The sequence below is a fragment of the Pteropus medius genome, unplaced genomic scaffold (assembly GCF_902729225.1).
Source record: "Pteropus medius unplaced genomic scaffold, Ma_sr-lr_union100, whole genome shotgun sequence".
Classification (NCBI taxonomy): Eukaryota; Metazoa; Chordata; class Mammalia; order Chiroptera; family Pteropodidae; genus Pteropus; species Pteropus medius.
Genome location: NW_024345600.1, coordinates 5938186 through 5965216, shown reverse-complemented (window position 1 = coordinate 5965216; position 27031 = coordinate 5938186). Strand labels below are relative to the sequence as shown.

General features: G+C 34.3%; 1 protein-coding gene and 2 pseudogenes across 3 annotated transcripts in view; all 3 read right to left on the bottom strand.

Moving 5' to 3' along the window:
* On the bottom strand, window positions 1–119 carry LOC120611815 (uncharacterized; annotated as a pseudogene).
* A 3151-nt stretch (window positions 120–3270) lies between these two features.
* LOC120611725 (natural killer cells antigen CD94-like) overlaps window positions 3271–27031 on the bottom strand; it is a 30230-nt gene continuing 6469 nt past the window's right edge. The window contains exons 1-6 of one of the 3 annotated variants that reach the window (XM_039874312.1): window positions 13776–14034; window positions 12362–12454; window positions 12155–12217; window positions 10532–10674; window positions 9592–9698; window positions 3271–3759 (exon numbers count right to left, since the gene is read on the bottom strand). In XM_039874312.1, the coding sequence (XP_039730246.1) occupies window positions 3711–3759; window positions 9592–9698; window positions 10532–10674; window positions 12155–12217; window positions 12362–12454; window positions 13776–13782 (462 nt within the window). In that variant the 5' untranslated portion in view covers window positions 13783–14034 and the 3' untranslated portion in view covers window positions 3271–3710. Of the gene's footprint in view, window positions 3760–9591; window positions 9699–10531; window positions 10675–12154; window positions 12218–12361; window positions 12455–13775; window positions 23144–27031 lie in introns of those variants that run through there. The other 2 variants (XM_039874311.1, XM_039874310.1) reach the window with 2 other exon arrangements.
* LOC120611765 (uncharacterized) lies at window positions 19428–19545 on the bottom strand (annotated as a pseudogene).

Sequence of the window (27031 nt, the reverse complement as noted above, 5' to 3'; positions counted from 1 at the left end):
TGCCTACAGCACCTGGTCTTCCTAGGTGGTACCCTATTGAAATACTAACCAGGCCCGACCCTGCTTAGTTTATGAGATCAGACAGGATCAGGCTTGTTCAGGGTGGCATGGCAGTAGACATATGACTTAATTTTATTCCTCTTATATCTCACTTTATTCAAGAGTGCAAATGGTTTCAGTATGTTAGTCACAATGTTCTTATCCCTTAAGATAGAAGTGAAGGGTTTCATTATTTTGCTTTTGACCATTTCAAAGTAAAAGATTGACATCGTCATATGTGCCTCAATTATATTATTAATACTTGAAATACATAGTAGTTGCAAAATAAGTATATCAATCCAAGTTTCTTAAGATATATGAGCAATATTATTATAAAAGTGAGTTTTACAATGCATGACACATGATATTTAAGGATTCTGAAATGACAGGAAAAAAAGAGCTCCTTTACTGAGAAGCATAAGCAAAAACCCACCAGAAAAGTAAAAAGTGCTGAATTAAGGTAATTAGGGCATAGTTTATGTTTCTTTAGGGAAAATCTGGTAACAAAAACTGGGTGAAGAACCGAGGTTTCAAAGCAGGTTCAAATTAACTTAATAAAATCATAAAATTCTAAAAATAAATTTTCTATTCATTTAAAGTAGAGAAATAAATGTAATCATCACCAATATAAATGGTTTAAATTTACATATCTTTGTTGTAACAAGTATCACATAAGTAAATTTTAAACCATTTATATTTGTTACAACAAGATAAAATCCATATTGATACATTTCACTGCCTTCTAGAGGTAGAGAAATGAGTATGATTTATTAAAATGTAAGAATTTCCATATTTAATCATATAAGATAAGAATTTCTCCTGCAAAAACAGTTAAATAACCTGTTCCTTAGAAATATAATGGTTTTGATTTACAACATTTCCCATTCCCTGCACTCCACTGGATAATAAAATAGAGATGGTGTATGGGTATATCTGTGTGTGTGTGTGTTTGTGTGCATGTGTGTGTGTGTGTGTGCTCACACCGGTGTACAAATGAGCAGAAATCTAAAATCTGTAAGGGCACAGGGAAACTTCTATCCTCTGAGCATACCGTAGTAATCAGGGTAGAGAAAAATTACTATTTTTTCATTTGCTTTCTTAGCTCTAATTTCACACATCAAGACGTTATTTTTAGTGCAATTCTAGGAAACGTGAATTCCTTGGTGAAATCTTAACTTGCACTCAAAAAAGTGGGAGAGCAATCAAACTACGAGACACTTCACAAATCATGGGAGAAAGCAGAGTCATCCTCCACAAACCAGGCGCTCAGTGTCTGGAAATGGGAAAGTGGGAGGAAGTCTTAAAAGCCCTGGTTGGAAACAGAGTCACACACAGGAAATGAATACTTTCCCGGCAGCAACAATGACACAAGATTTGTATATTTGCTTCTGCCTGTGCAGCTGGGCATCCTGCATTTTGAATAGAGCAAATGCAGGTATGGTCAAACTCAGCCATTTAACCTCATCCTGCAAAGTTATGTTCTGTTTTTAGTAAGGGAATAAATAATCACACGACTCATTTCTCTCTCTGCCTCTATGTCGTTGTTTTCTCTTTTTATAAACTCATTTATGGAGTACAAATCACCACAAAACCTCACTCATCTTAGGAGAGGACAGAATTCAATGTTTTAAGCAACACTTCCTGTCTAAGTAATTTGAGTTCCTATCTCAAGACCTCCGAATTCAGTGAAACTTTGTGGGTATGTCCTGTACTTTGTATAGTCGGTTAGCACAGGTTTTCAATAAAGCCATTGCAACACCTTCTTTCTTAAAAGAATGAGCTGATTTTTATTTTTATACCTAATATGCATCCCCATTTAATTTCACAGACTTTGAAAAATCCTACATTTGTTTAAACCAAATGATAGCTATAAGTTAAAATTATTATGATTCAAAGAAGTTTGATTGATTATTGAATTAAAAAAAGGCGAAGAATAAAATTTTCCTCTGTATTGAAGCCAGTTGGTAGAATTATGATCACCTATTTTCTCTCTAATTATTTAAAGTACAAAAGTAGAACCTAATAAGTTTATTAAAATGATATATTAAATGAATATAATAAGTTTATATAAATGATATATTCTATTAAGGCTGTTGAATACATATTTTATTCTTGACTTAGACCATTTCACTTTCATGGAAAAACAAGTGTCTATATCTTAATGTTTTATAATGACCTGTTTTATCTTTTATGACGTTTCCTAAGAGTTTTTAAACCTTTCCAAAAACTTGAATTGTATGCCAATCATGTAATTACTGGAGGCACCTATGTTGGTTTTATAATAAGTATTTTAGAGTAAAAGTAATAACCAGAAAATTTGTCCCAAACTCCATTCGATGTCAAATAAAAAGTATTCAGATTAATTTTGAAGTATTTTCCAATGTCCTTCAAAGATAACTGTGTGATACTTGGTTTGAGAAAACATTCATTCACCTCTACTCTCTCAATGAAATACACTGAGATTCTGACAGTCACAGAGACCCCAGCTTTCTATCAAAATTTTTGCTTCCTTAGAAAAAATGTAAGAGGAATTGTAACACTTGACTCTCTCCTCAACCCATTCTGAATCACGGCCGAGTAACAGAGAAGGGAGAGACAACTTCTGAAAGAAATGAAGATGAACGCATATTAAATTTGAAGTTTAAGAAAGATTGTGTAAGGTAAATAGAACTTGTAAATACAGAACCACACTGACTACTAGATGAGAAATGGGTAACAGACCTGCCTCATATCAAAACCTAAATAAGACAAAAATAATTCAACAAACATAGTCCCTCTTCACACAGCTTTGAATAAAATATAATTTACACATTAAAAAGTAATAAAAACATAAAGTTTAATAACCATCAGATCCATGCAAATACCACTCTCGTCAAGAAATAGAAGTTTTCCAGGATCACCAGGGTCTTTCCACATTTTAACTTCTAGTTACTCTCCCCTTCTCCTCCATATATTACCATCATCTAGACCTCTAACATTATCTTGGTATCTAATGCAAACTACAGTTTAGTTTTGCCTGTTTTGGAAGTTTATGTAATTAGAACAATGCAATATAAATTCTTTATGTTTGGCTTATTTTCTCCAAGTTCTTGTATGAGTCACCCAAGAACTCATCTCCATCTTCTTGACGATGACTAGGCTAGATGTGAATTACTGTGGCTGGTGGATAAGACCCATTCATTGACTTGAATCACTTGGGGTCCAGTTTGGATACTGGAATGGGGTCAACTTTACTGAAAATGAAATGGATCATAATGATTATGTCAGGAAATTCTGAGGCTTAGAACTTTTAGAAAGATGAACTTTGGCTGACTCCTGTCAATACCTTTCCTCTATTTTTTATCTTGTTTCCCTTTTTCCTTAAGATAGGTCTTTACGAATGAGTTTACCATGAAGTTCAACAATCCACAGCTTAAAAGAATAAACATGTATTGTAGCACTTAGTTTCTGAGAGTTAGAAATCCTTCAACAACTTAGCAGAATTGATGTGACTCAGGTTCTTTCATGAGGTTGCTGTCAAAATGTGGATTGGGGCTTTGTAGTCATCTGAAGGCTTGACTGGGGCTGGTAATTCAGCTTGCAAGGGAGGTCATTACATAGCTGTTTGAAGCAGACTCGATTTCCTTGCTAGCTGTTCATAAGAGGCTTCAGTTCTGTATCACATGGTCCTTTCAACAATGCTGCTCTGATGCAATTCTGGCATCCCCCAGATCAAGTGATCTGAAAGGGAGAAAAAAGGAGGAAGCCATAATTATCTTTTATGATCTAGTCTCAGAAGGGGTATATTATCTTGTCCACTGTATTCTACAGGTCACACAGATCAACCTCCACACATATGGAAGGGAATTATACAAAGGTATGTGCACCAGCAGGTGCGAATCATTGGTGGACATCTTGGAGTTTGGCTATAACACCTACTTACTGTATTTTTACCTTTCATAATGAACAGAGTGATAATATAAGACCCAACTGTTTTAGTATTGTAAAATTTATAAATGCATTTACAACTGTGATTATGTGACCTAAAAGGATAAGGCAAAGTGGACAATAAGGTTGGTGCCTCCAAACTCTCATTTTACACATTTTGACAGGTATTGAGAAATGATGGCCTGTGAACCAAATTTGTCTCACCATCTGCTTTTGTGAATAAAATTCTCTTGTAAAACAGCAAACCATTCATTTACATACTATCTATGTCTTCCTTTGAACTGCAATGACAGAGCTAAGTAGTTTTAACAGAGACTGGCCTACAAAGTTGAAAACATTTGCTATCCAGTTCTTTAAAGAAAGCTTTCCACTCCATTTACTAGGATTTAAAAAAAAAAAAAGTCCAAAATTATGAAAATAAAAAAGGGAGAAATAATGTTTTAAATATTTATTTAATTTAAAGACATCACAAGGCTCCAATAAGCATACTCATATTATGTCCTTAAGAAGGGCAAATAATATGATACAGCATGTGAAAGATCATTCAAATGAGAAGTCAGAGGCCAAGAACCATCCAGGAACAAGCTCCCCAATGTTCTTTTTAAAAACATAATTCTTCTTTGGATGAAACTGCTGATAAATTTGTATGATGGAACTTGGTTTCAGAAGAGCCGAGGCAGAAGTTTCCTGCAAAGTCTGGTCACATAGTAGTGGCAGGATTATCTAACCAACTGTCTCAACTGTAAATTATCAAAGAACAAAATGACCCTAGGTTCCACTTGACTTGTAAAAACCTTACCATAAAAAACTAGTTAGTCAGATAGATAGCTAGTTAGTTAGCTAATTAGTTAGCTCACAGTCCTTATTATACCCAAGAGGCAAAAACTGATGTTCAGAATGTCTGCAGATCAGCAAAGAGCTGTCCCAGCCCAGCTGTAAAATAACTATTAGGCAACTTAGATGTCACTACTGGAGAAACTACAGTCCAGCGCCTTATAATTTTAGTGGCCCTTGCATTTTGGGGAGCTAGAATTAAATAATTTAATTCTTAATTAGTCTTTGTTCACATGTTAACTGCTTTTCTTGTTCAACTCCTTTTGTTCTCACAGTATACTCTTGTGCTGTCCATGTGCTGTTTCTTTGTTAAGCAGGAGGAGATAACTTCAGGGCATGGAGGAGGATTTATGAGTTTGTTTTGCAGAAGGAAGGAATGTCTCTAAGATCGCTCTTACCAGCTGCTGGCACCCAGGAATTTGGTGTGACAAAGTGTTATCTATGACTAAAGAAACACTGACTTTTCTCAGTTCCCTGTTCTTCCCTTCCTCTCCTTCCCCTTTAAAACTCTTCTGCTTGATCCTGAACTTCAAAGATGGCTTTTGGACATTAGTCTGCAGTCTTCCCAGGCTGCCAGCTTCCTGTATAAAGGAACCTTTCCTTTCTATCCAACACTTGTCTCTGGAGTATTGGTTTTTGAGCAGCGAGCACCTGAACTTTTGGGGTGGGGGCGGGGAGAACAAACTAAAAATAAATATGTGAGGGTAACTAGAATAGGATTCTTCATTCTAATGTATGTGAATTAAATTCCTAGTTATCAAAAATCAAAAGGTAGTGTTTAAATTCAATAAACTATGAAGTAGCAATTAAAACAAATTTTAGGGGTTTGTTGATATGGTAGACAAAGCTCTCAGTTGGCTCCCCAAATTCCCATGCCCTGATGTACACCTGTATAATCCCGTCCCCTTTAGTTTCAGTGAGATTGTCAATACAGGTATACCTCCTTTTGTTGAGCTTCTTTTCATTGCACTTCTCAGGTATTGCATTTATATAAATGGAAGGCAAGACCCTCCACCAGCAAAAAGATTATAGCTAGGCTTCTTTTTTGTGATACGTACTTTATTTAGATGATCTGGAAACAAGCCCACAGTATCTCCAAAGTATGCCTGTATCATAGGATGCTACTCTGTGATTAGAATACGGGAAATAGCAATGATGAGACTATTTTTCAGATGTAATTAAGATTCTACATTAGCCCATTTTCAGTTAATTGAAAGAGATATTACGGGTGAACCGATCTACTCAGAAAAACACTTAAAGGAAACTGTACAGACCAGATAGAAAGATGAGTCAGAGAAGCTCTCCAGTGACTTTGAATAAGCAGGAGGCCATGGTGTGACTGCCTATGAAGGGCGTGGACTCTGGGTGCTGAGGGTCTCAGTCCAACAACCACAAGGAACTAAATTATGCCAACAGCTCAAATGAACTTAGAAGAGGACTCTGAATTTCAAATGAGAATACAGCTGGCCAAGACCTTGGTTCTAGCTTTGTGGAACCACAAATAAAGGGAAAAACTAAGGCATGCTCAGTTTTTGATCCAGATAATATGAGATAAGAAACATGTGTAGTTTTAAGTTTCTAAATTTCTCATAACTTGTTATGTATCAATCTGTAAATGTATTATATACATTCAAGATAATACACATAGAGTAACAGGATAAAATTAAAGAAATATAAACTGACAACTGGCCATATGATTTCACTTTACGTGTTTCTTAGACATCCCTACTTTTTACATCCAGCACTCTTATAGTCACTCAACTAGTCCTTCCATACGCATTAGCCCATTTCACAAAAGAACATAAGAAGAAAAACAATGTATCTTTCCCTAGAGAATATATCAGAAATCTGATGTCAGAGGGGAAAAAAAAGATCGTTTTGTAGAAAGACTTTTATATAAAAGAAGTCTTTCTCATCTCAAAGACTGCACAGATATTTTCAGAATAAAAAACAAAAAATAGAATGCAGATAAGAGTGGGAAGAACAATAATAAAAACTGAAATGGATCTGACGGATCTGAACTGAGAGTAACTACTATGATGAGACCATGCCATGGGAAAGATACTGCCATGTCTTTCATTCAAACTATGGCTTTCCATCACAGTAGTCTGAGATGATAAGGGAGCCAAAAAAAACAAAAATAAAAACAAAAAAACCTCTGAGCTTTGTAATTGGGAGGCAATAGGAATGTTCTTCTTTTGGAGGAGGAGGGAAATTTTTGACATAGATTATTCTCTGAAATTGGACAACACCCGCCATATTTCACACTTTCTGTTTCTTCTTTGCTCTTGCAACTGTAATGAATGCTCATGAGTTCTCAATAAAAAGGCAGATTGGGCTCTGGACATCTCATAGGGTGACAATGTAGAAAATAATCATTTGAACCTATACTAGGATGTGGTTAAATGAAAACAATTGAGATTCATTCTGGACAAACTTTATAAAGAGAGACTATCCTCCTTGGTTCATACAGAGAAAACCCACCCAGAGCAGGATACAAACAAACTAAAACAAACAAACAAGCAAAAACTTAGATGAACTGGCCTCATGGATAGTAAGACAGAAAACTAGTGATTTCTTTATAAACTTAACAACACTATTTTTATATTTCTAATTAAAAATATATCATTGTGAAAACACAAGGACAACAAAGCCAAAACATGTAAAATATCTGGAAAGTACAATGCAGTTTCTCTTCTTGCAAGTTAAATGTTTAAAGGTATTATATTCCATCCTTTAATTTTTATAACATAATAAGTGCATTTCTTATGTCAATCTTTATACAAGAATGTAAATAGTTCTGGTTGTAGTCCTATTATATTTATGCTTTTTGATTTAAAAAATAAGAGGTCTTTTCCTCTTCTTGGCTGTTTATATGTTGAATTTCAATTTGGATTCTTAATTATTATGATTTGAAATATAAAACAGGACAGCAAATAGAGATGCCAATATGATTTTTTAAAGATGTATATGTAATAAAAATTCAAAAGAGGAAATAGGATTATGATATCTGTGAGGTAGAAAAATCCCATCCAGGTCATAGGAATCAAATCTGATTGTATTCCCAGTCTTTCTTTGATACACTCAGAAAACGCTCAATAAAATGAATTGCTCCCTTTCCCACACGCAAAATAAGGGAATTGTTAATATTTTACATAAAACTTTCAAGAAAAGTTTTTGATTGATTAGAGATTAAGATCCTCAATGCACTTGTAAGTGACTCTTGTTGATGGATAAGCATAAGGCAAGAAACATGTGCAATAAAAAAAATGGATATTGTAAATTTATGTCTCAGGGCTTAGAGTCCCTTTACCCTTGCAAACTCTGAAAACAAACACACAAGAACCACGTATTCAGCCAAAGACTTACAGTTGTTGTACAGCACTCAGTGTGTTCCCCTGGGAAGCCAGGTGACACACATGAGGAAACTGTCCTATGGCACTTTCAGTTCTAAATAAAAACATATAGGTGGATAGATATCCAGAAGCAATTAACTTTCAGAAAAGTGAGGTAGAGATGAAACTTCCCCATTAGTATGTCATACAGAGCACGAAATGATGTTGATATATATTTTATGATGTAAATTGTTTTATTTAAATTTCTGCAGAGAAAATTCACAAGAATGTACATATGAAAAAATATATTACATACAATATTAAACATATGTACTAAATCCAAATATTCATGAAGTTCTTTATCATCATGGAAGAGCACGAATTTCATCAACCTTAAAACATATGGTTTCAAATATATAAAAATCGTATGAGACCAATTTCAACACTTTATAGGCTCTAGCGGTAGATAGTTAGTACTAATATAAGAGGTAAACATACCATTCTTATTAACACCAGACCTCCTTGTCATCCCTTCCGTCCTAAGAAACACTAAATAAGCTGTTGTTTACAGATAAAATTCATTTCTTCCCTGCAGGGTTCATCCAAAAAACCACTTGAGCTATATACTATGCAGTTCGATATATTTACAGTTCGAAGAAGTGAAAATCTGTAATGAAAAATAAATAAAATGTTGCCATAAGGGTAAAGGAAATGAGAATGTTTAGGGATGGTGTTTCTTATTAAAAATAGAACTTTAAAGCATTTTAATGAGACATTAACATACTGAGTCATTATATTTTTCATGATTTCAGAGTACAATATTTCAAAAACTCAGTTATTGCTTCAATAATCAATAACATTGACACCAAATTTTTTCCATTGTTATTAATGGTTTTAATACATAAAAACTTTACCTCTATTTTGTTTGAAGATGTATTGACTAATCTAGGCTAGGAAAACAAATCAGAGCAGCAAATTTATCATTGTATAATACTGTAAATCCCATGTTTATGAATGGAAGTGACATTCTAAGATCATAAATATACAGAAAATAAGCCCAGCATATCTGAAACATGAGAAGATGCTGAGAATATTGGGCTTCCCTGGAATAAAGACAATAATGCCTATCGTTTTTCCTGGACAGCTTCTCTGTGCACGAGCATCTGTACATGCACAATTCATCCAAGTGCTTGTATGAAGACAAAAAAAAAATGGTCTAAAGCTCTTTTACGGTCACAAGTACACCAAACTCAGGTCATAAAAGAGCTTTGGAGCATACACATGGATGTTCTAGAAGGGGCTAAAATTGCCACTCTGTTGTATTTATTCTCTTTTCTGTATTCTCATGCTACAGACAGGTTATCTTAGCTACAGTGCTGCCAGATGTTATAGCTTTTGCTCAGATCTAAGAACAAACTCCTAAAGGATAAAGAAGCCCAGACTACCAGAAACTTACAGAGTTTGGGAGAGAGCAGAGCCATCCTCCCACAACCAGGCACTGCGTTCTTTATTGTAAGAGAGTCCAATCCAGTAATACCGTCTCCTTATATGGTTCATGAAATCCTGTTAGGAAATGAAGGTGAACACATTAACCTAATTTGAATCTACTCTGGGAATAGTGCACTTTTAAGAAAGTCAGTGTCCAGCATAGATTCAGACTTTAAATCACTCAAACTAAAATCATTTATCAGCTAGTTTAGGAGGAATAGTAACATACTTCACATTTTCTCACTTATCAGGACCATTTATTTATGGAGAAAAAAATGTTGCCACATTTTCCTTATTGAGGAATGAAAAACTTTATAAAGGGATTTTTCATGAAACACATTTTTCCCACAGGAGATCAACATCAAACTTGATCTCAGATCAACAGGATCTTGAGGAACAAATTTCTTGGTTATATAACCTACTCAACCTATACTCAAATAGTTTCTTCATGCAGCCAGAGATATTTTTCACTTTTTCATAAGAACTGGATAATTTTATTATCATATTCTTTCTATTCATTCCACATAATATCCTGGAATGAAGACAAAGCTATATAATTACAAAAGAAATTATAAATTTAATTAAAATCCTAAAATCTACAAAGTTGTTTAGTTGGTTCTTTGAATAAAAATAATGACCTAGTATTTCTTCTTTGATCTCTCTCTATAATGTCTCTTGTATTGTATGTGACATGTATCTTCATTTTTATCCTTATCATACAAATCTTTGAAAAATTTTATAGGTTTCAAAAGGATTGGTTTAAGGTATACAAAAGTACTAGTCATTAGGTCAAATACAACCATCAATTAACTACCTGATTAAAGAGTGAATTAAAGTAGTCAGCCTACTTAAATAGTATTTTTTCCCTAGGCCAAAGAAAATACAAGAAACCAAAATTCAATACATGCCAATTCATCTTTGTTTTGTAACTGAAGTAGACTGGAATTCTTAGAAGCACAGAAATCTTTGCTTTCTTCCCAAGTTTTCATTTCATTAGAAATAAAATAACAGTTGCATTGGTACCCAATCCACATTTTTTGGCAAGAAGAGCCTAAAAGAAAAATAAAACATGAAGACAAAGTCTCTAATGACTTTGGATATTTAACTTTGTTTAGTGCTATTTACTCATTCAAAAACCACGTTATTTTTCCCCCCTCACATATTCTTTGAGAATGTACTATGTACATCAGAGTTCAGGGAATGTTAATGAGTCAGACTTGAACTTTTTTCCTCATGGAGTTTCTATTCTAGAGATAGAGTCAGAATTATATAATTGTCAATAATTTACTAATTTTATTTAATGTTAAATTAGTTATGTATACACACAAAAAAAATCATTATGTTAAACATTATGTAGCAGAGTATAGGATAAGGTGGCAGCTAGAAGAACCATTTCTGAGCAACTGAGCCAAAGTTGACTTCTATTGTGTGAATGACAATAAGCATGATGAAAGAGATATTTAAATAGAGAAAAGCATTTTAGTATATTTTCTCAGGTGGAAAGGAATGTGGTACACTAGGAGAATTCTGATTTATGTTTTGGATATTTTGTTTTCAAAATGAAGATAAATAAAATGGTTAGTATAATATCCAATTATACATTTTACCAGTGATAGTGTCTTAAACATTTATTATCCTCAATGATAAGAGTTATACATATGGTAGGTACTCAAAACTTTGCCAAATGAATGGTGCTAAAGTTATAAACTAGAATGATGCTCATCAGGATCTAGGGGTGGGGGACTGTGGGTAAATGGAGAGCTATTGGTCAAAGGGTACACACTTCCAGTAGAAGATAAGTTCCGAGGACCTATACATAGCATTGTGATTATAGTTAACAATATTACATACTTGCCATTTGCTAAAAGTGTAAATCTTAACTGATCTCACCTCAAAAAAAAAAAAAAGGTGATTATGGGACATGATGGAGGTATTAGCTAAAGTTACAGCAGTAATCACATTGCAATATTTATGTATTGAATCAACATACTTTACACATTAAACTAACACAGTATTTAAGTCAATTATACCTCAAAAGTGCTGAAAAAAATACTAAAAAGAAAAATATAAATATAGTGCTATTTGGAAAAAGATGCATGAAGATTGGACTCCAAGCTGGCTTATATCATGTAAGTTTAAAATTGGAGAAATCTCTGCACTATATTCTGAGTCATAAAATAAATAGAAGCAAAGTTAAAGAGATATGAAAGTATGCGTTATGAGCAATCACAAGCAGGTAATGAAGATTAGCTGTAATGCTTACTATAATTTATGATTTGCTACTTAATCATGAGCAGGAAATTATGTCCTTTCAAGCTAATATTTATCTTAAGACTTAAATACATGAGAAGCACATTCAATGTAATTTAATAATTCATGCATCAGGGAAAAATGAAATGAGACTACCCTATGTTTAGTAGGTAAAGTCACATTACTCTTTGTTTCATTTCATTATGCTTCTGTGTGAAGGAAACAAGAAACTCTATCTCATCTTCCACTGACACTAAGGTTTTCCAAAGCATGAAACCTACCTTTCTGGGGTTCTAAGGTGGGTCCTGGAGATGGTGTTGGCTGAATTCTTGGTTTAGTAAATACTATAAGAAACGATTAGAAATTTACTTAATTAGATACAGGTTTATCAAATAACAAAATATTTGTAAATCTTTAAATGAAGCCTTTTTGTTAAACAATTTCATCACAGTTATCCTCTTTATACAGGCTTGACTAGAAACACTTACCATTGTTCCGCAACATTACCAAAGTAGCCATCAACACAAGGCACATTACTCCTAAGATGCCAGAAATCAACCTCCATGGGGTGGTCTGAAAACCTGTAGAGAAGGAGAGGTCGGGGAATGAATTAAACAACAAACACTAGAGCTGAACTTTTTAAAAGCAGAAATGATTGAGAGAGAATCCAAAATTTCTTTGCTTTGACAACCCAACCATCTTGCCAATGTAACATTAGAAAATGCAGCTGCTCCATTCAGAACTCCACCGAATACCAAAATTCTTATGAGATATACTTTACTCTTCAGTGAGATCATTCATTACTGTCTTCTTAACTAGATCCGTCTCAGCAAAGTGGATTTAACATTTATATTTTAATTTGGCAAAGAAGCTCAGAGATCTGGAGCAAGAAGAGATGATTCGGCACCAAGTTCTGTTTTATGGGCTTACATAACAGACATTCACTTTTATTTTCTCAACAAAAATCACAAGAGAGTTGTATGATTCCCAGCAGGCAGATGATAAAATTTAGAATCCATCGATAATGTTATTTTGTCCAAGTATCAAAGCTAGTAAACACCCAAGTCAGACATCAAATGAAAGTTTGTCTAGGCCTTCCGTCTTTGTTTAACATATTCTATCATTGTCACAATAATACCACTCGGGAGCATGCTCTCCTGTTAATCTCAATGCATTCATTGCTCTGAGAAAGGTCAAGAGTCCATGACATTGTAGAGGTTTCACAGGGAAGAGAAGACACAGGAGCAATTTGATCTAGTGTGATGAGAGAGTCCTCAACCAACATCTAGGTAATAGTTTGGGGAGCTGGGTTCATTTCACCATACCCTAAATTATAATACATAAGCAATCATATTTTATAAGAATATTATATTATATTATACCCCAAATTACTGGTTTGTAGGCATTTTCCCCAAAATAATTTTACATTAACAGATACTACATTAATCTTAGCACACTCCCAGAGAGTGTTGTCATTAGCAACAGTCCAACGTGTTAAATTGTTAATCTGTATGGTTTTTGCATGTCGCAACACAAGCAGTAAATTTTTAAATAGTCTTTTTAAGTATTGTGTCTTAAATGTTTGGCATTCTCTAAATAATCTATAGTGGTAATGTATTGTTCATAATGTAACCTGATAAATTCAGTTCCCATTCAGAATTTGGAGATTTCTCTTTTAGAAACCACTCTTTAAACCTGTTGGAGATGCTTCACAAGACTATTTCAAAGTTACCGAATGAAGAATCAGAAAAATCAAATGAAGTGGAAAATGCAGATATATCAAGACAAAAAAATGCCCACTGCCCCTTTTTTTTCATAAAGCACTTCCCTGAAATATCCATATCTAGGAGATTCCTTTTCTGGTTATACCTATTTTAATTTTATGACCGAGACCTCACATACCTGCCATGAGAAATGGTGTTCCGACCTCAACGCAGATAAGGCACACTGTCTGCTAGTTCCAGGAGGACGTTGTTAGGTCACAGAAGTGAGTAGGATGCTAGAAATCCGGACATTGCATGTGAGGAACTTTAACAGAAAAAAAGAAAAGAAAAATTGAGTATTTAAAAGATATTCTTGAATCACCTATTGGTGAGACACAATGTATAGTATGAAAGAGAAGCAGTAAAATCACTAGCTTTTAAAATGTTCCTGGAACCACAATACAGGAAATCCTCACTTGTGTAATTGTATGTGTGTAATGTGAATACTTTGACTATCATAAAAGGAGATGAAAGGGTTTTTTTTAATGTTTGAACATCAACACCTTTGAAAATTATTGGAACACAAGAAAAATGATATGTAAACCAAACTTAAATTTATTTGGTGTAATAAAATTTCACACAGACTTTTTCCTTTTTAATAATGAGAAAAATGTATAATTTACCTTGTGCTAAACACAGATGACAGCACTTGGCATATATTAGCTTGTTTATTTCTAAAAATGACTTAATAATGAAGATACATAAACATACTCATTCTACTGATGAGAAAGCTATGGCACAGCCAAATACTTGAACAAGGTCACTATTATTGAAACCCCAGTGGTCTTTCTCCAGAGCACACATGCAATATAGTTCAAATCAAGCCTATCTCTCTGTGTGTCTATGTGTTTTCTTAATTTTGATTTTTCAGAACAGATTGGTTATTTTCAACTCTCACTCTGTACTTTCGATGGCTGCCCATTAACTCATGTGTGGAAGGCAAGGATCAAAAGATAGAACCACTTCCCATTACTGTTCCATGTACACACACACACACACACACATGCAGACACACACTTTTGCTCGATGACTACTTTAGGTCGTCTAAGCCCACTCTGTAGTGCCTCATTACTATTCCATGTACACACACATACACACACACACATACACCTGAGCTCTACGACTACCTAGGTGGTCTAATCCACAGTGAGCCTTAAAGCTTCTAACATTGTATTCTCCAACGTTCCTTTCCTTTCAAGTTCTTTGAACATGACTTCGGCCACTCTATTATCCTTATTTTTTATGAATATATTAATTATTATATTTTTACTGTATTATCTCATATATTATCATACATTCAGATAATATATTGATAGTTAAATTTACACATTTTGTCCTCGGGAGATAAATCTTACTAGTGGGAAATTGAAATGTAGGATGGTTAGGCAGAATAAAAACCTCAACAGTAGGAACCTTGACCTATGATTATGTATCTGGAAATGCAATTAACCATTCATCAACAGATAAAGCATACGCCTAAATCAGTTTTCAGTTGTTTATGTTATTTATTTTTAAGCATTATAATATGACCATTGATGAACCTTTTTGTAAAAGACTGATTTGTCACCAAAAACAAAATACAAGTCCTGAAATTTCTTTTCGTTTCTATGGAGTTAAAATTTTGCATGTTTTTAATTTGTATAGTGAGCATGCAGCTGTTTTCACTGAACCATCAAAATTCATAAAGTTTAAATTCTTACCAGAGAATGTAAACACAGAAATTTATTAATCTAGGCTTCATGCAAATCCTTGTTGAGGGAGGTGATGTATAAATGATCTTTTGCCCACTTAAGTCTATTCATTCTAGTTTTAATGTTGGACAAAGTCGAAATAACAAAAATTGCCTATTTTTCTTCATTTTTTTGTCAATGTAAAATCACCTTAGGTAAATAAAAGTTTCAGATTTTGCTTCCTTCCTTAGTTTTAAAAAGGTACAATTTTGTGACAGAATATATATTCTGGGTTATTGCTATACTTCCAACACTGACAGGACCACCTTCATTTGGAGGTGATTCCAAGTTTTCAGAACCATATTTTTGATGAGACTAAAATCAATTATTGTCTTTTTTATTTTACTTTAGTTTACTGAAACAGAAATAAAATTCATGAAAGCTGTGTTCAATTCAAACTTCTAGGCTCAAGTCGCAAATAAGATAACTGAACACACAAAAGTACGTGCTCACACATAGGATAGATATATATAGGACATATAAAGCTGTATAGCTATATATACATACAATGTGTATATATATACATAAAATACATATAATACATGTATATATGTGTGTGTATGTATCTATATGTATGTGTATGTGTGTGTGAATGTATACATACCCCTTTCTTTAATTCTTTCTGAACTGCCAAACCTGGTTGACTGGATTCTTTCTTGTACATAGGCAATTGAGTCGTTCTTGTGCCAGGCTCTCTGCGACTTATCTCCACTTGGAGCAGAGGTTGTCATCATCCCATCCAATTTCTCAGGATATTGACTGACCTCTAGCCAATCAGTTTCAACGGCTCTGTATTTGCAGACTTTTTTCTCCTAAAACTCCCGAGGCCTTGCTGCTCTCACACATGGCACTCCAGATGTGCTCAGAAATTCTCTCCTGCATGGGCTTCAATGAGTCTCAGGATTCGGCTAGTCCAACAACCTCTGCCCTGGCTTCAGGCAATTCAGCACATTGGAGCATGTCCCATTTACCAGAGTCGCTGAACAGCGTTAGCTCCAGTCTCCTCTTCTAGTAGCTGCAACCAGAGGACAGCCTTTATTATGCTCTGCTTTCCCTTTCCTGTGTTCACACTGTTTCCAATCTGTATTCCATGCACATCGCAACAACTTTGCACTCAAAAACGTTCTCAGAGTCTCCTGCAGAGAAAACCCAGACTGAAATTCCACTGAAATGTTCAGATTCACTTATGTCTTGTTTTTGGAAAGTTAGGTATTCTTCCAGGAGATGCATCACTCTCTGCAGGATCTCCATTTCCCTGGTGGCCACTGCAGGTGATCACACTTTTTCTCCCCTCCTTGTAATTTACTATTATTGCCCCTTGTTCAAAGCAAGTGATGACTTCAATAAGTAGAAGATCATTCAAGCAAAGACTGCAAGGAAAAAATTAATGTCCACTTAAGATATGAACAGTGAGGCATTTTCCCTGTCTAGAAATTTCTAACTAAAATGTTGCAAAACCTTATAATAGTATACATTGCAATAGGACTAATTAGAAATTGATTTTGATCCCATTGCTTTGAAAATTCGTGCATCCCTGAGTGGAAAGAAAATTGCTAGCATGAGCCTGCAAATTATTCTTCTTTTAAAGAAGAAGGGAAAAAAGTATTCTGACTTGAAAAAGTCTCCTGTAATAATGCTGATGACAAACAAACATTAGCAGATTTTGCTGCTCAAAATTCTATCTATAGAATGTTTTGGACAGGATATAGTAGAATGTCTAATATTATTTACCAACAAAATGAAAGTAAAGATAGGACTGGAATCTAGGCTTTATGGACCATGTCTTCCTGGAGAATATCACATAAACTATATAACCATCCGAGTGCAAAATGGTGATGTATCATGCCCAAAGATTCTATTTTTGTGTGTATGTGATGCAGTGACAGACTTCATTTAGAGATCTCATATATGAATCAACTAGTCTGGACCAACGTGTGTCCTAAAATGGAAAGAAAGGAACTGAGAGCTGCAAGGCAGGGATAGACGTGTCTATTTTGTCTGTACCTTACAATTATTGTATCATTGAAATTATTAGTAAAGTTCGATACTGAGTAAAATCTCTGATACTGCTTGTCAACCTGACTTAACGATCCAATTCTTTTTGTGGCCTTCTTGAGGAATTGATAAGTTTTGTCCACGTAAGTCATGAGAAATATGCGTACTACTATATGTATATAATGATACACTCCTTGCCTCTCATCCTCACTTATAGCAGTTATCACGCCCCTCTCATATCCCTTGAACTTCTGTTGTACCAGGAAGATTTCTGTAACTCTATTACTGGAGCCTTCTTTTCCTTCTAAAAATGCTAAAAGCTTAGCTGCCCCGACACTAATGAATCTCCAGATCTGAAATATGAATATTTGAATTTCTTTTGCCACCTCATTCATCCTAGGAGAGGTCAGAATATTGGATCTCTTTGGGAACACATGTTTGAAAAAATAAGAAATGCATGAAAATGTGTTCCCCATTCCTCAGACTATGATAAACTCCCCTGACATGGGAGAAAGCCCAATAAACAAATAGCATAATGGTGGAGGAGTATAAGAAGATAAGAGAGGTCAGAGAGGCCACACTAAGCTCTACTCATAGGAAGGAAACATCTTGTGAGCAGATAGAATGCATTGGGCGACACTCTTGTATGCTCTAATCAGCAGGTTCCTTCAGTGATATCTTTAATCATTTTGGGAAGTGAGTAAGCAACTGAAGACAACTCAGTCTCTATGTGAAAGAGCATCATGCACTTCCTGCTCCCAAGGCATATTCTAGCTCTTCTTCTAGTTATTACCCAGAGACAAACTCTCTTAGGCAGAGATAGCATCCATCTTGTTTAACAGTATCAGATACCACTACTTCTTGCAATATCCAATAATCCTTGTATGCCCTCAAGGAAAACAGTCAATAATAACAATTACTTAATTAAGAAAAGACTGGAACCCTAATGGTTAGGTAGAATATAATATTTCTGAACCTTGGTTTGATTAGACAAAAGAAGTCCAAGATTCATTCTCAGCTTGAAAATGATATAGCACCTCTCTATACTTTTGTAGAGAAATCTGATAAAAGTAGAAATATCAGAACGAGAATCAGTTGCCCTTTGGGGTCAACCCGTGTGAAGACAAGTAAGAAGAAGAATTGTTGATTTTGAAACTGAGTCCTTCTGTATTATAAATACTTAAAAGATATCCGTGTATTGCTTTGGCAAGAAAATAAGGATAGTTATTCAAAAATAAAAATTAAAGCTCCAAGAGACATAATTTATAACTTAGTTTAAATTTCAAATTTTTTAAATGTGCTTTTTTTTTTGCATTTCATTATTTATTTAGATGTTTAAGCTCTTGCAATAGATTTGTACAAGCTGGTGAACACTGACATATTGTTTCTCCCACAGAACTATAACCGCGCATTCCCAGACAGTATAAATATATGGCTGAATTAACATAATACACATCACCATGTTATCAATTACATAATAAAACAAATTATCAAGTATCCAAATATTAAGTTACACAGCTCAGAAGGCATATAAAATATTAGATGTCTGCTCAATTCATATTTTGCAAGAGAGATTGGGAAGAGAAAGAAAAAATTAACTTCAAACAAAAATATATTGGTAAACAATTTCAGATTAAATACGAAAAAATTACAAGAATTTTATAATTTATGATTAAGAATTGTTTTATCTACACTAACTAAGTATCTCTACCTTTTAAAATATTTACTACATTAAAGAGCATAGTCTACATGTTTTACACAAGACAAAAGCAACATTTTACTCAAAATACTTAATAGCATCTCCCATTTTCTTTCAAGCCCTCTTGAAAGAAATTTGCACCATAATTGCGAACATTAAAATTAACTGTAAACCTTTTTTGTTTGGAAGCATTAAAGACATATGTGTCCGTACAATGTTGATTTTCAAATTAGTGGCTTTGAAATACGGTTTTTATAATATGCATCAATTACCATATGACTTTTTTTTTTTAGGTGAGGCGACCCTTGGTTGATCTCAGATTGTAAGGATCTTGTTAGCTTACAATTCCATATTTTTTTATTTTTTACACCTACAGCACTTGGTTCTCTGGGTGGTCTCCCAGTGAAGTACTAACCAAGTCCGACCCTGCTTAGCCTCTGAGATCAGACGAGATCGGGCTTGTTCAGGGTGGCATGGCAGTAGACATATGACTTAATTTTATTCCTCTTATATCTCAGTTTATTCAAGAGTGAAAATGATTTCACTATGATAGTCACAATGTTCTTATCCCTTAAGATAGAAGCAAAGGGGTTTCATTATCTTGCTTTTGCCCATTTCTGGGTAATACTGACATCATCATGTGTGTCTCAATTGTATTATTAATGCTTGGAATATATAGTTAGTTGCAAAATAAGTATATCAATCCAAGTTTCTTAAGATATATGAGCAATATTATTATAAAAGTGAGTTTTACAATGCATGACACATGATATTTAAGGATTCTGAAATGACAGGAAAAAAGAACTCCTTTACTGAAAAGCATAAGCAAAAACCCACCAGAAAAAATACAAAGTGCTGAATTAAAGTAACCAGGGCATAGTTTATGCTTCTTTGGGGAAATTCTGGTAGCAATCACTGGGTCAAGAACCGTGGTTTCAAACCATGTTCCAATTTAGTTTAATAAAATCAGGAAATTCTAAAAATACATTTTCTTTTTATTTAAAGTACAGAAATGAATGTACTCATTAGCAATATAAATGGTTTAAAATTTACACATCTAATTATAACAAATATTACATAAGTAAATTTTAAACCATTTATATTTGTTACAACAAGATAAAATCCATATTGATACATTTCACTACCTTCTAGAGGTAAAGAAATGAGCATGATTTATTAAAATGTAAGAATTTCCGTATTTAATTATATAAGAATATCTCCTGTGAAAACAGTTAAATAAGTTGTTCCTTAGAAACACAATGGTTTTGATTTATGACATTTCTCATTCCCTGCACTCCAATGTATAATAAAATAGAGATGGTGTATGTGTATATCTGTGTGTGTGTGTGTGTGTGCGCACACACATCAGTATACAAATGAGCAGAAATCTAAAATCTGTAAGGGCACAGGGAAACTTCTATCCTCAGCATACTGTGGTAATCTGGGTAGAGAAAAATTACTATTGTTTCCTTTGCTTTCTTATCTCTAGTTTCACACATCGAGATGTTATTTTTAGTGCAATTCTATGAAATGTGAATTCCTTGGTCCAACCTTAGCTAAACTCAAAAATGGAAGAGCGATCAAACTACGAGACACTACACAAATCATGGGAGAAAGCAGAGTCATCCTTCACAAACCAGGCGCTGAGTATCTGGAAATGGGAAGGTGGGAGGGAATCGCAAAAGCCCTGGTTGGAACAGAGTCACACACAGGAAATGAATCCTTTCTCGGCAGCAACAACGACACAAGATTTGTGTATTTGCTTCTGCCTCTGCAGCTGGGCATCCTGCATTTTGAATGGAGCAAATGCAGGTATGGTCAAACTCAGCCATTTAACCTCATCCTGCAAAGTTATTTTCTGTTTTTAGTAAGGGAATAAATAATCACACGACTCATTTCTCTCTGTGCCTCTATGTCGTTTCTTTCTCTTTTTATAAACTCATTTATGGAGTATAAATCACCACAAAACCTCACTCATCCTAGGAGAGGTCAGAATTCAATGGTTTAAGCAACACTTCCGGTCTAAGTAATTTGAGGTCCTATCTCAAGGCATCTGAATTCAGTGAAACTTTGCGGATATGTCCTGTAGTTTGTATAGTCAGTTAGCACAGGTTTTTAATAAAGCCATTGCAACACCTTCTTTCTTAAAAGAATGAGCTGATTTTTATTTTTATATCTAATATACAACCCATTTAATTTCAGAGACTTTGAAAATCCTACATTTGTTTAAACCAAAGAAGTTAAAATTATTATGATTCGAAGAAGTTTGATTGATGGTTGAATAAAACAAAGGCAAAGAATAAAACTTTCCTCTGTATGGAAGCCAGGTGGTAGAATTATGATCACCTATTTTATCTTTAATTATTCAAAGTACAAAAGTAGAACCTAATAAGTTTATTTAAATGATATATTAAATGAACATAATAAGTTTATATAAATAATATATTAAGACTATTGAATACATATTTTATTCATGATTTATACCATTTCATTTTCATAGAAAAACACGTGTCTATATCTTAATGTTTTATAATGACCTGTTTTATCTTTTATGACTTTTCCTAAGAGTATTTAATCCTTTTCTGAAAACTTGAATTGTATGCCAATCATGTAATTACTGGAGGAAATTATGTCGGTTTTATAATGAGTATTTTACAGTAAAAGTAATAACAGAAAATTTGTCCCAAACTCCATTCGATATCAAATTAAAAGTATTCAGATTAATTTTGAAGTATTTTTCAATGTCCTTCAAAGGTAACTGTGTGATACTTGGTTTGAGAAAACATTCTTTCACCTCTACTCTCTAAATGAAATACACAGGGATTCTGATACTCACAGAGACCACAGCTTTCTATCAAAAATTTACTTCCTTAGAAAAAATGTTAGAAGAATTGTAACACCTGAATTTGTCCTCTACCCACTCTATACCATGACAGAGTAACAGAGAAGGGAGAGACAACTTCTGAAAAAAATTAAAAAAAAAAAAACCTCATATTAAATGTGAAGTTTAAGAAAGATTGTATAAGGTAAATAGAACTTGTAAATACAGAAACACACTGACTACTAGATGAGAAATGGGTAACAGACCTACCTCATATCAAAACCTAAATAAGACAAAAATAATTCAACAAACATAGTCTCTCTTCACACAGCTATGAAAAAAATATAATTTACACATTAAAACATAATAAAACATAAAGTTTAATAACCATCAGATCTAATGCAAATACCTCTCCCGTCCTGAAATAGAAATTTTCCAGGATCACCAGGGTCTTTCCACATTTAAACTTCCAGTTATTTCCCCTTCTCCTCCATATATTACCGTCATCTAGACCTCTAACATTATCTAGGCATCTAATGTAAACTAGAGTTTAGTTTTGTCTGTTTTGGAAGTTTATGTGATTAGAATAATGTAATACAAATTCTTTGCGTCTAGCTTATTTTCTCCAAGTTGTTGTGTGAGTCACCCAAGAACTCATCTCCATCTTATTGACGATGACTAGGCTAGATGTAAATTACTGTGGCTGGTGGATAAGACCCACACATTGACTTGAATCACTTGGGGTCCAGTTTGGATACTGGAATGGGATCAACTTTCCTGAAAACAAAATGGATCATAATGATGATATAAGGAAAATTTGAGGCATAGAACTTTTAGAAAGATGAACTTTGGCTGCCTCCTTTCAATACCTTTTGTGTATTTTTCATTTGGTTTCATTTTCCCCTTAAGATAGGTCTTTACGAATGAGTGTACCATGAAGTCTAACAAATCACAGCTTAAAAGAATAAATTGTATTATAGCACTTAATTTCTGAGGGTTAGAAAGCCTTCAACAACTTAGCAGAATTGATGTGACTCAGGTTCCTTCATGAAGTTGCTGTCGAAATGTGGACTGGGGCTCTGTAGTCATCTGAAGGCTTGACTGGGGCTGGTAATTCAGCTTGCAAGGGAAGTCATTACATAGCTGTTTGAAGCAGACTCGATTTCCTTGCTAGCTGTTCATAAGAGGCTTCAGTTCTGTATCACATGGTCCTTTCAACAGGGCTGCTCTGATGTGATGCTGACTTCCCAAGATCAAGTGATCTAAAAGAGAGAAAAAAGAAGGAATCTATAATTATCTTTTATGATCGAGTCTCGGTAGGGGTATATTATCTTGTCCACTGTATTCTACAGGTCACACAGATCAACCTCCACACATGTGGAAGGGAATTATACAAAAGTATGTGCACCAGCAGGTGGGAATCATTCGTGGACATTTTGCAGTTTGGCTGTAACACCTACTTGATGGATTTTTACCTTTCATAATGAACAGAGTGATAATATAAGACCCAACTGTTTTAGTACTGTAAAATTTATGAGTGAATTTACAACTGTGACGATGTGACCTAAAAGGATAAGACAAAGTTGCCAATAAGGTTGTTGACTCCAAAATCTCATTTTACACATTTTGACAGGTATTGGCAAACGATGGCCCATAAACCAAATTTGTCTCACCATCTGCTTTTGTGAATAAAGTTCTCTTGTAAAACAGCAAACCATTCATTTACATATTATCTATGTCTTCCTTTGAACTGCAATGGCAGAGTTAAGTAGTTTTAGCAGAGACTGGACTACAAAGTTGAAAACATTTGCTATCCAGTTCTTTAAAGAAAGCTTTCCACCTCATTTACTGGGATGTAAAAAAAAAAAAAAAAGAAAGAAAGAAAGAAAGAAAGAAAGAAAAAAGAAGAAAAAGAAAAAGAAGAAATTGAAAAGGTCCAAAATTTTGAAAATAAAAAAGGGAGATTAAATGTTCTAAATATTTCTAGGTTTATTTAATTTAAAGACATCATAAGGCTCCAATGAGCATACTCATATTATGTCCTTAAGAAGGGCAAATAATATGATACAGCATGTGAAAGATTATTCAAATGAGAATTCAGAGGCCAAGAGACATCCAGGAACAGCTCCCCAATGTTCTTTTTATTTGTACAAAGACATGATTCTTCTCTGGATGAAACTGCTAATAAATTTGTATGATGAAACTTGGTTTCAGGAGAGCCGAGGCAGAAATTGCCTGCAAAGTCTGGAGACAGGATTATCTAACCGATTATCTCAACTGTAAATTATCAAAGAACAAAATGACCCTAGGTTCCACTTGACTTGTAAAAACCTTACCATAAAAAACTAGTTAGTTAGTCAGATAGATAGGTAGTTAGTTAGGTAATTAGTTAGCTTACAGTCCTTGTTATACCCAAGAGGCAAAAACTGATGTTTAAGCATCTCTGCAGATAAGCAAAGAGCTGTGTCAGTCCAGCTGTAAAATAACTATTAGGCCACTTAGATGCCACTACTGGAGAAACTACAGTCCAGCGTCTTATAATTTTAATGGCCCTAGCATTCCTGGCAGCGAGAATTAAATAATTTAATTCTTAATTAGTCTTTGTTCACATTTTAACTGCTCTTCTTGTTCAACTCCTTTTGTTCTCACAGTATACTCTTGTGCTGTACATGTGCTGTTTCTTTGTTAAGCAGGAGGAGATAACTTCAGGGCATGAAGGAGGATTTATGAGTTTGTTTTGCAGAAGGAAGGAATGTCTCCAAGGTCACTGTTACCAGCTGCTTTCACCCAGGAGTCTGGTGTGACAAAGTGTTATCTATGGTTAAAGAAACACTGACTTCTCTCAGTTCCCTGGCCTCCCCTTCCCCTCCTTCTCCTTTAAAACTCTTCTGCCTGATCCTGAACTTCAAAGATGGCTTTTGGACATTAGTCTGCTTTCTTCCCAGGCTGCCAGCTTCCTGAATAAAGCAACCTTTCCTTTCTATCCAACACTTGTCTCTGGAGTATTGGTTTTTGATCAGCGAGCACCTGAACTTTGGTGGGGGGGGTACGGGGAGAACAAACTAAATATAAATATGTGAGGGTAACTAGAATAAGATTCTTCATCCTGACATATGTGAATTAAATTCCTAGTTATCAGAAATGAAAAAGCAGTGTTTAAATTTAATAAACTATGAAGTAGCAATTTAAACAATTTTAAGGGTTTGTTGGTATGGTAGGCAAAGCTCTAAACTGTCTCCCCAAATTCCCATGCCCTCACGTAGCACTGTATAATCCCGTCCCCTTTAGTTTCAGTGAGATTGTCAATACAGGTATACCTCCTTTTTTTGAGCTTCTTTTTATTACACCTTTCGGGTATAGCATTTTTTATAAATGGAACGCATGACCCTCCACCAGCAAAAAGATTACAGCTAGGCTTTTTGTGTTTGTGTGTGCTACCTGATTATGAAGGTGGTCTGAAAATAATCCTACAGTATCTCCAAGGTATGCCTGCATCATAGGATGATACTCTATGATTAGAATACAGGAAATGGCAACGATGAGACTATTTTTCAGATGTAATCAAGATTCTACATTAGCCCATTTTCAGTTGATTGAAAGAAATATTATGAGTGAACCGACCTACTCAGAAAACACTTAAAAGAAACTGTACAGACCAGATAGAGAGATGAGTCGGAGATGCTCTCCAGTGACCTTGAATAAGCAGGCAGCCATGGTGTGACTGCCTATGAAGGGCGTGGACTCTGGGTGCTGAGGGTCTTAGTCCAACAACCACAGGAACTAAATTATGCCAACAGCTCAAATGAACTTAGAAGAGGACTCTGAATTTCAAATGAGAATACAGCTGGCCAAGACCTTGGACCCAGCTTTGTGGAATCACAAATAAAGGAAAAAAACTAAGGCATGCCCAGTTTTTGATCAAGATAAGAAACATGTTTAGTTTTAAGTTTCTAAATTTCTCATAGCTTGTTATGTATCAATCTGTAACATGTATTATATACATTCAAGATAATACACATAGAGTAACAGGATAAAATTAAAGAAATGTAAACTGACAACTGGCCATATCATTTCACTTTATGTGTTTCTTAGATATTCCTACCTTTTACATCCAGCACTCTTATAGTCACTCAACTAGTCCTTCCATATGCATTAGCCCATTTCACAGAAAAAATTAAAGAGCATAAGAAGAAAAACAATGTATCTTTCCCCAGAGAGTATATCAGAAATCTGACGTCAGAAGGAAAAAAAAAGATAGTTTTGTAGAAAGACTTTTATAAAAGAAGTCTTTCTCATCTCAAAGACTACACAGCTATTTTCAAAATTAAAAAAAAAATGTAGAATGCAGGTAAGAGTAAGAAGAACAGTAATAAAAAATGAAATGGTTCAGATGGTTCTGAACTGAGAGTAACTACTATAATGAGACCATGCTGTGGAAAGACACTGCTATATCCTCCATTGAAGCCACAGCTTTCCACCATAGTACTCTGAGATGATACGGAAGCTAAAAAAAACCTCTGAGCTTTATAATTGGGCGGCAATAGGAATTTTTTTCTTTGGGGGAAGGGGGCAAATTTTTGACATAGATTATTCTCTGAAATTGAACAAAATCTGCCATATTTCTCACTTTCTGTTTCTTCTTTGCTCTTGCAACTGTAATGAATGTTCATGAGTTCTCAATAAAAAGGCAGATTGGGCTCTGGACATCTCATAGCGTGACAATGTAGAAAGTAATCATTTGAACCTATGCTAATGAAATGAAAACAATTGAGATTCATCCTGGACAAACTTTATAAAGAGAGACTATCCTTAGTTTATACAGCGAAAACCTACCCAGAGCAGGATACAAACAAACTAAAACAAACAAACAAGCAAAAACCTAGATGAACTGGCTTCATGGAAGGAAGACAGAAAGATAAGATAATGAGACAGAAAACTATTGATTTCTTTATAAACTTATTAACATCATTTTCACATTTTTAGTTAAAAATATATCATTGTGAAATCACATGGAGAACAAAGCCAAAACATGTAAAATACTTGGTAATACAATGCAGTTTCTCTTAATGCAAGTTAAATGTTTTAAGATTTTTATTTCATCTTTTATTTTTTATAACATAACCTAAGTGCATTTCTTAAGTCAATCTTTA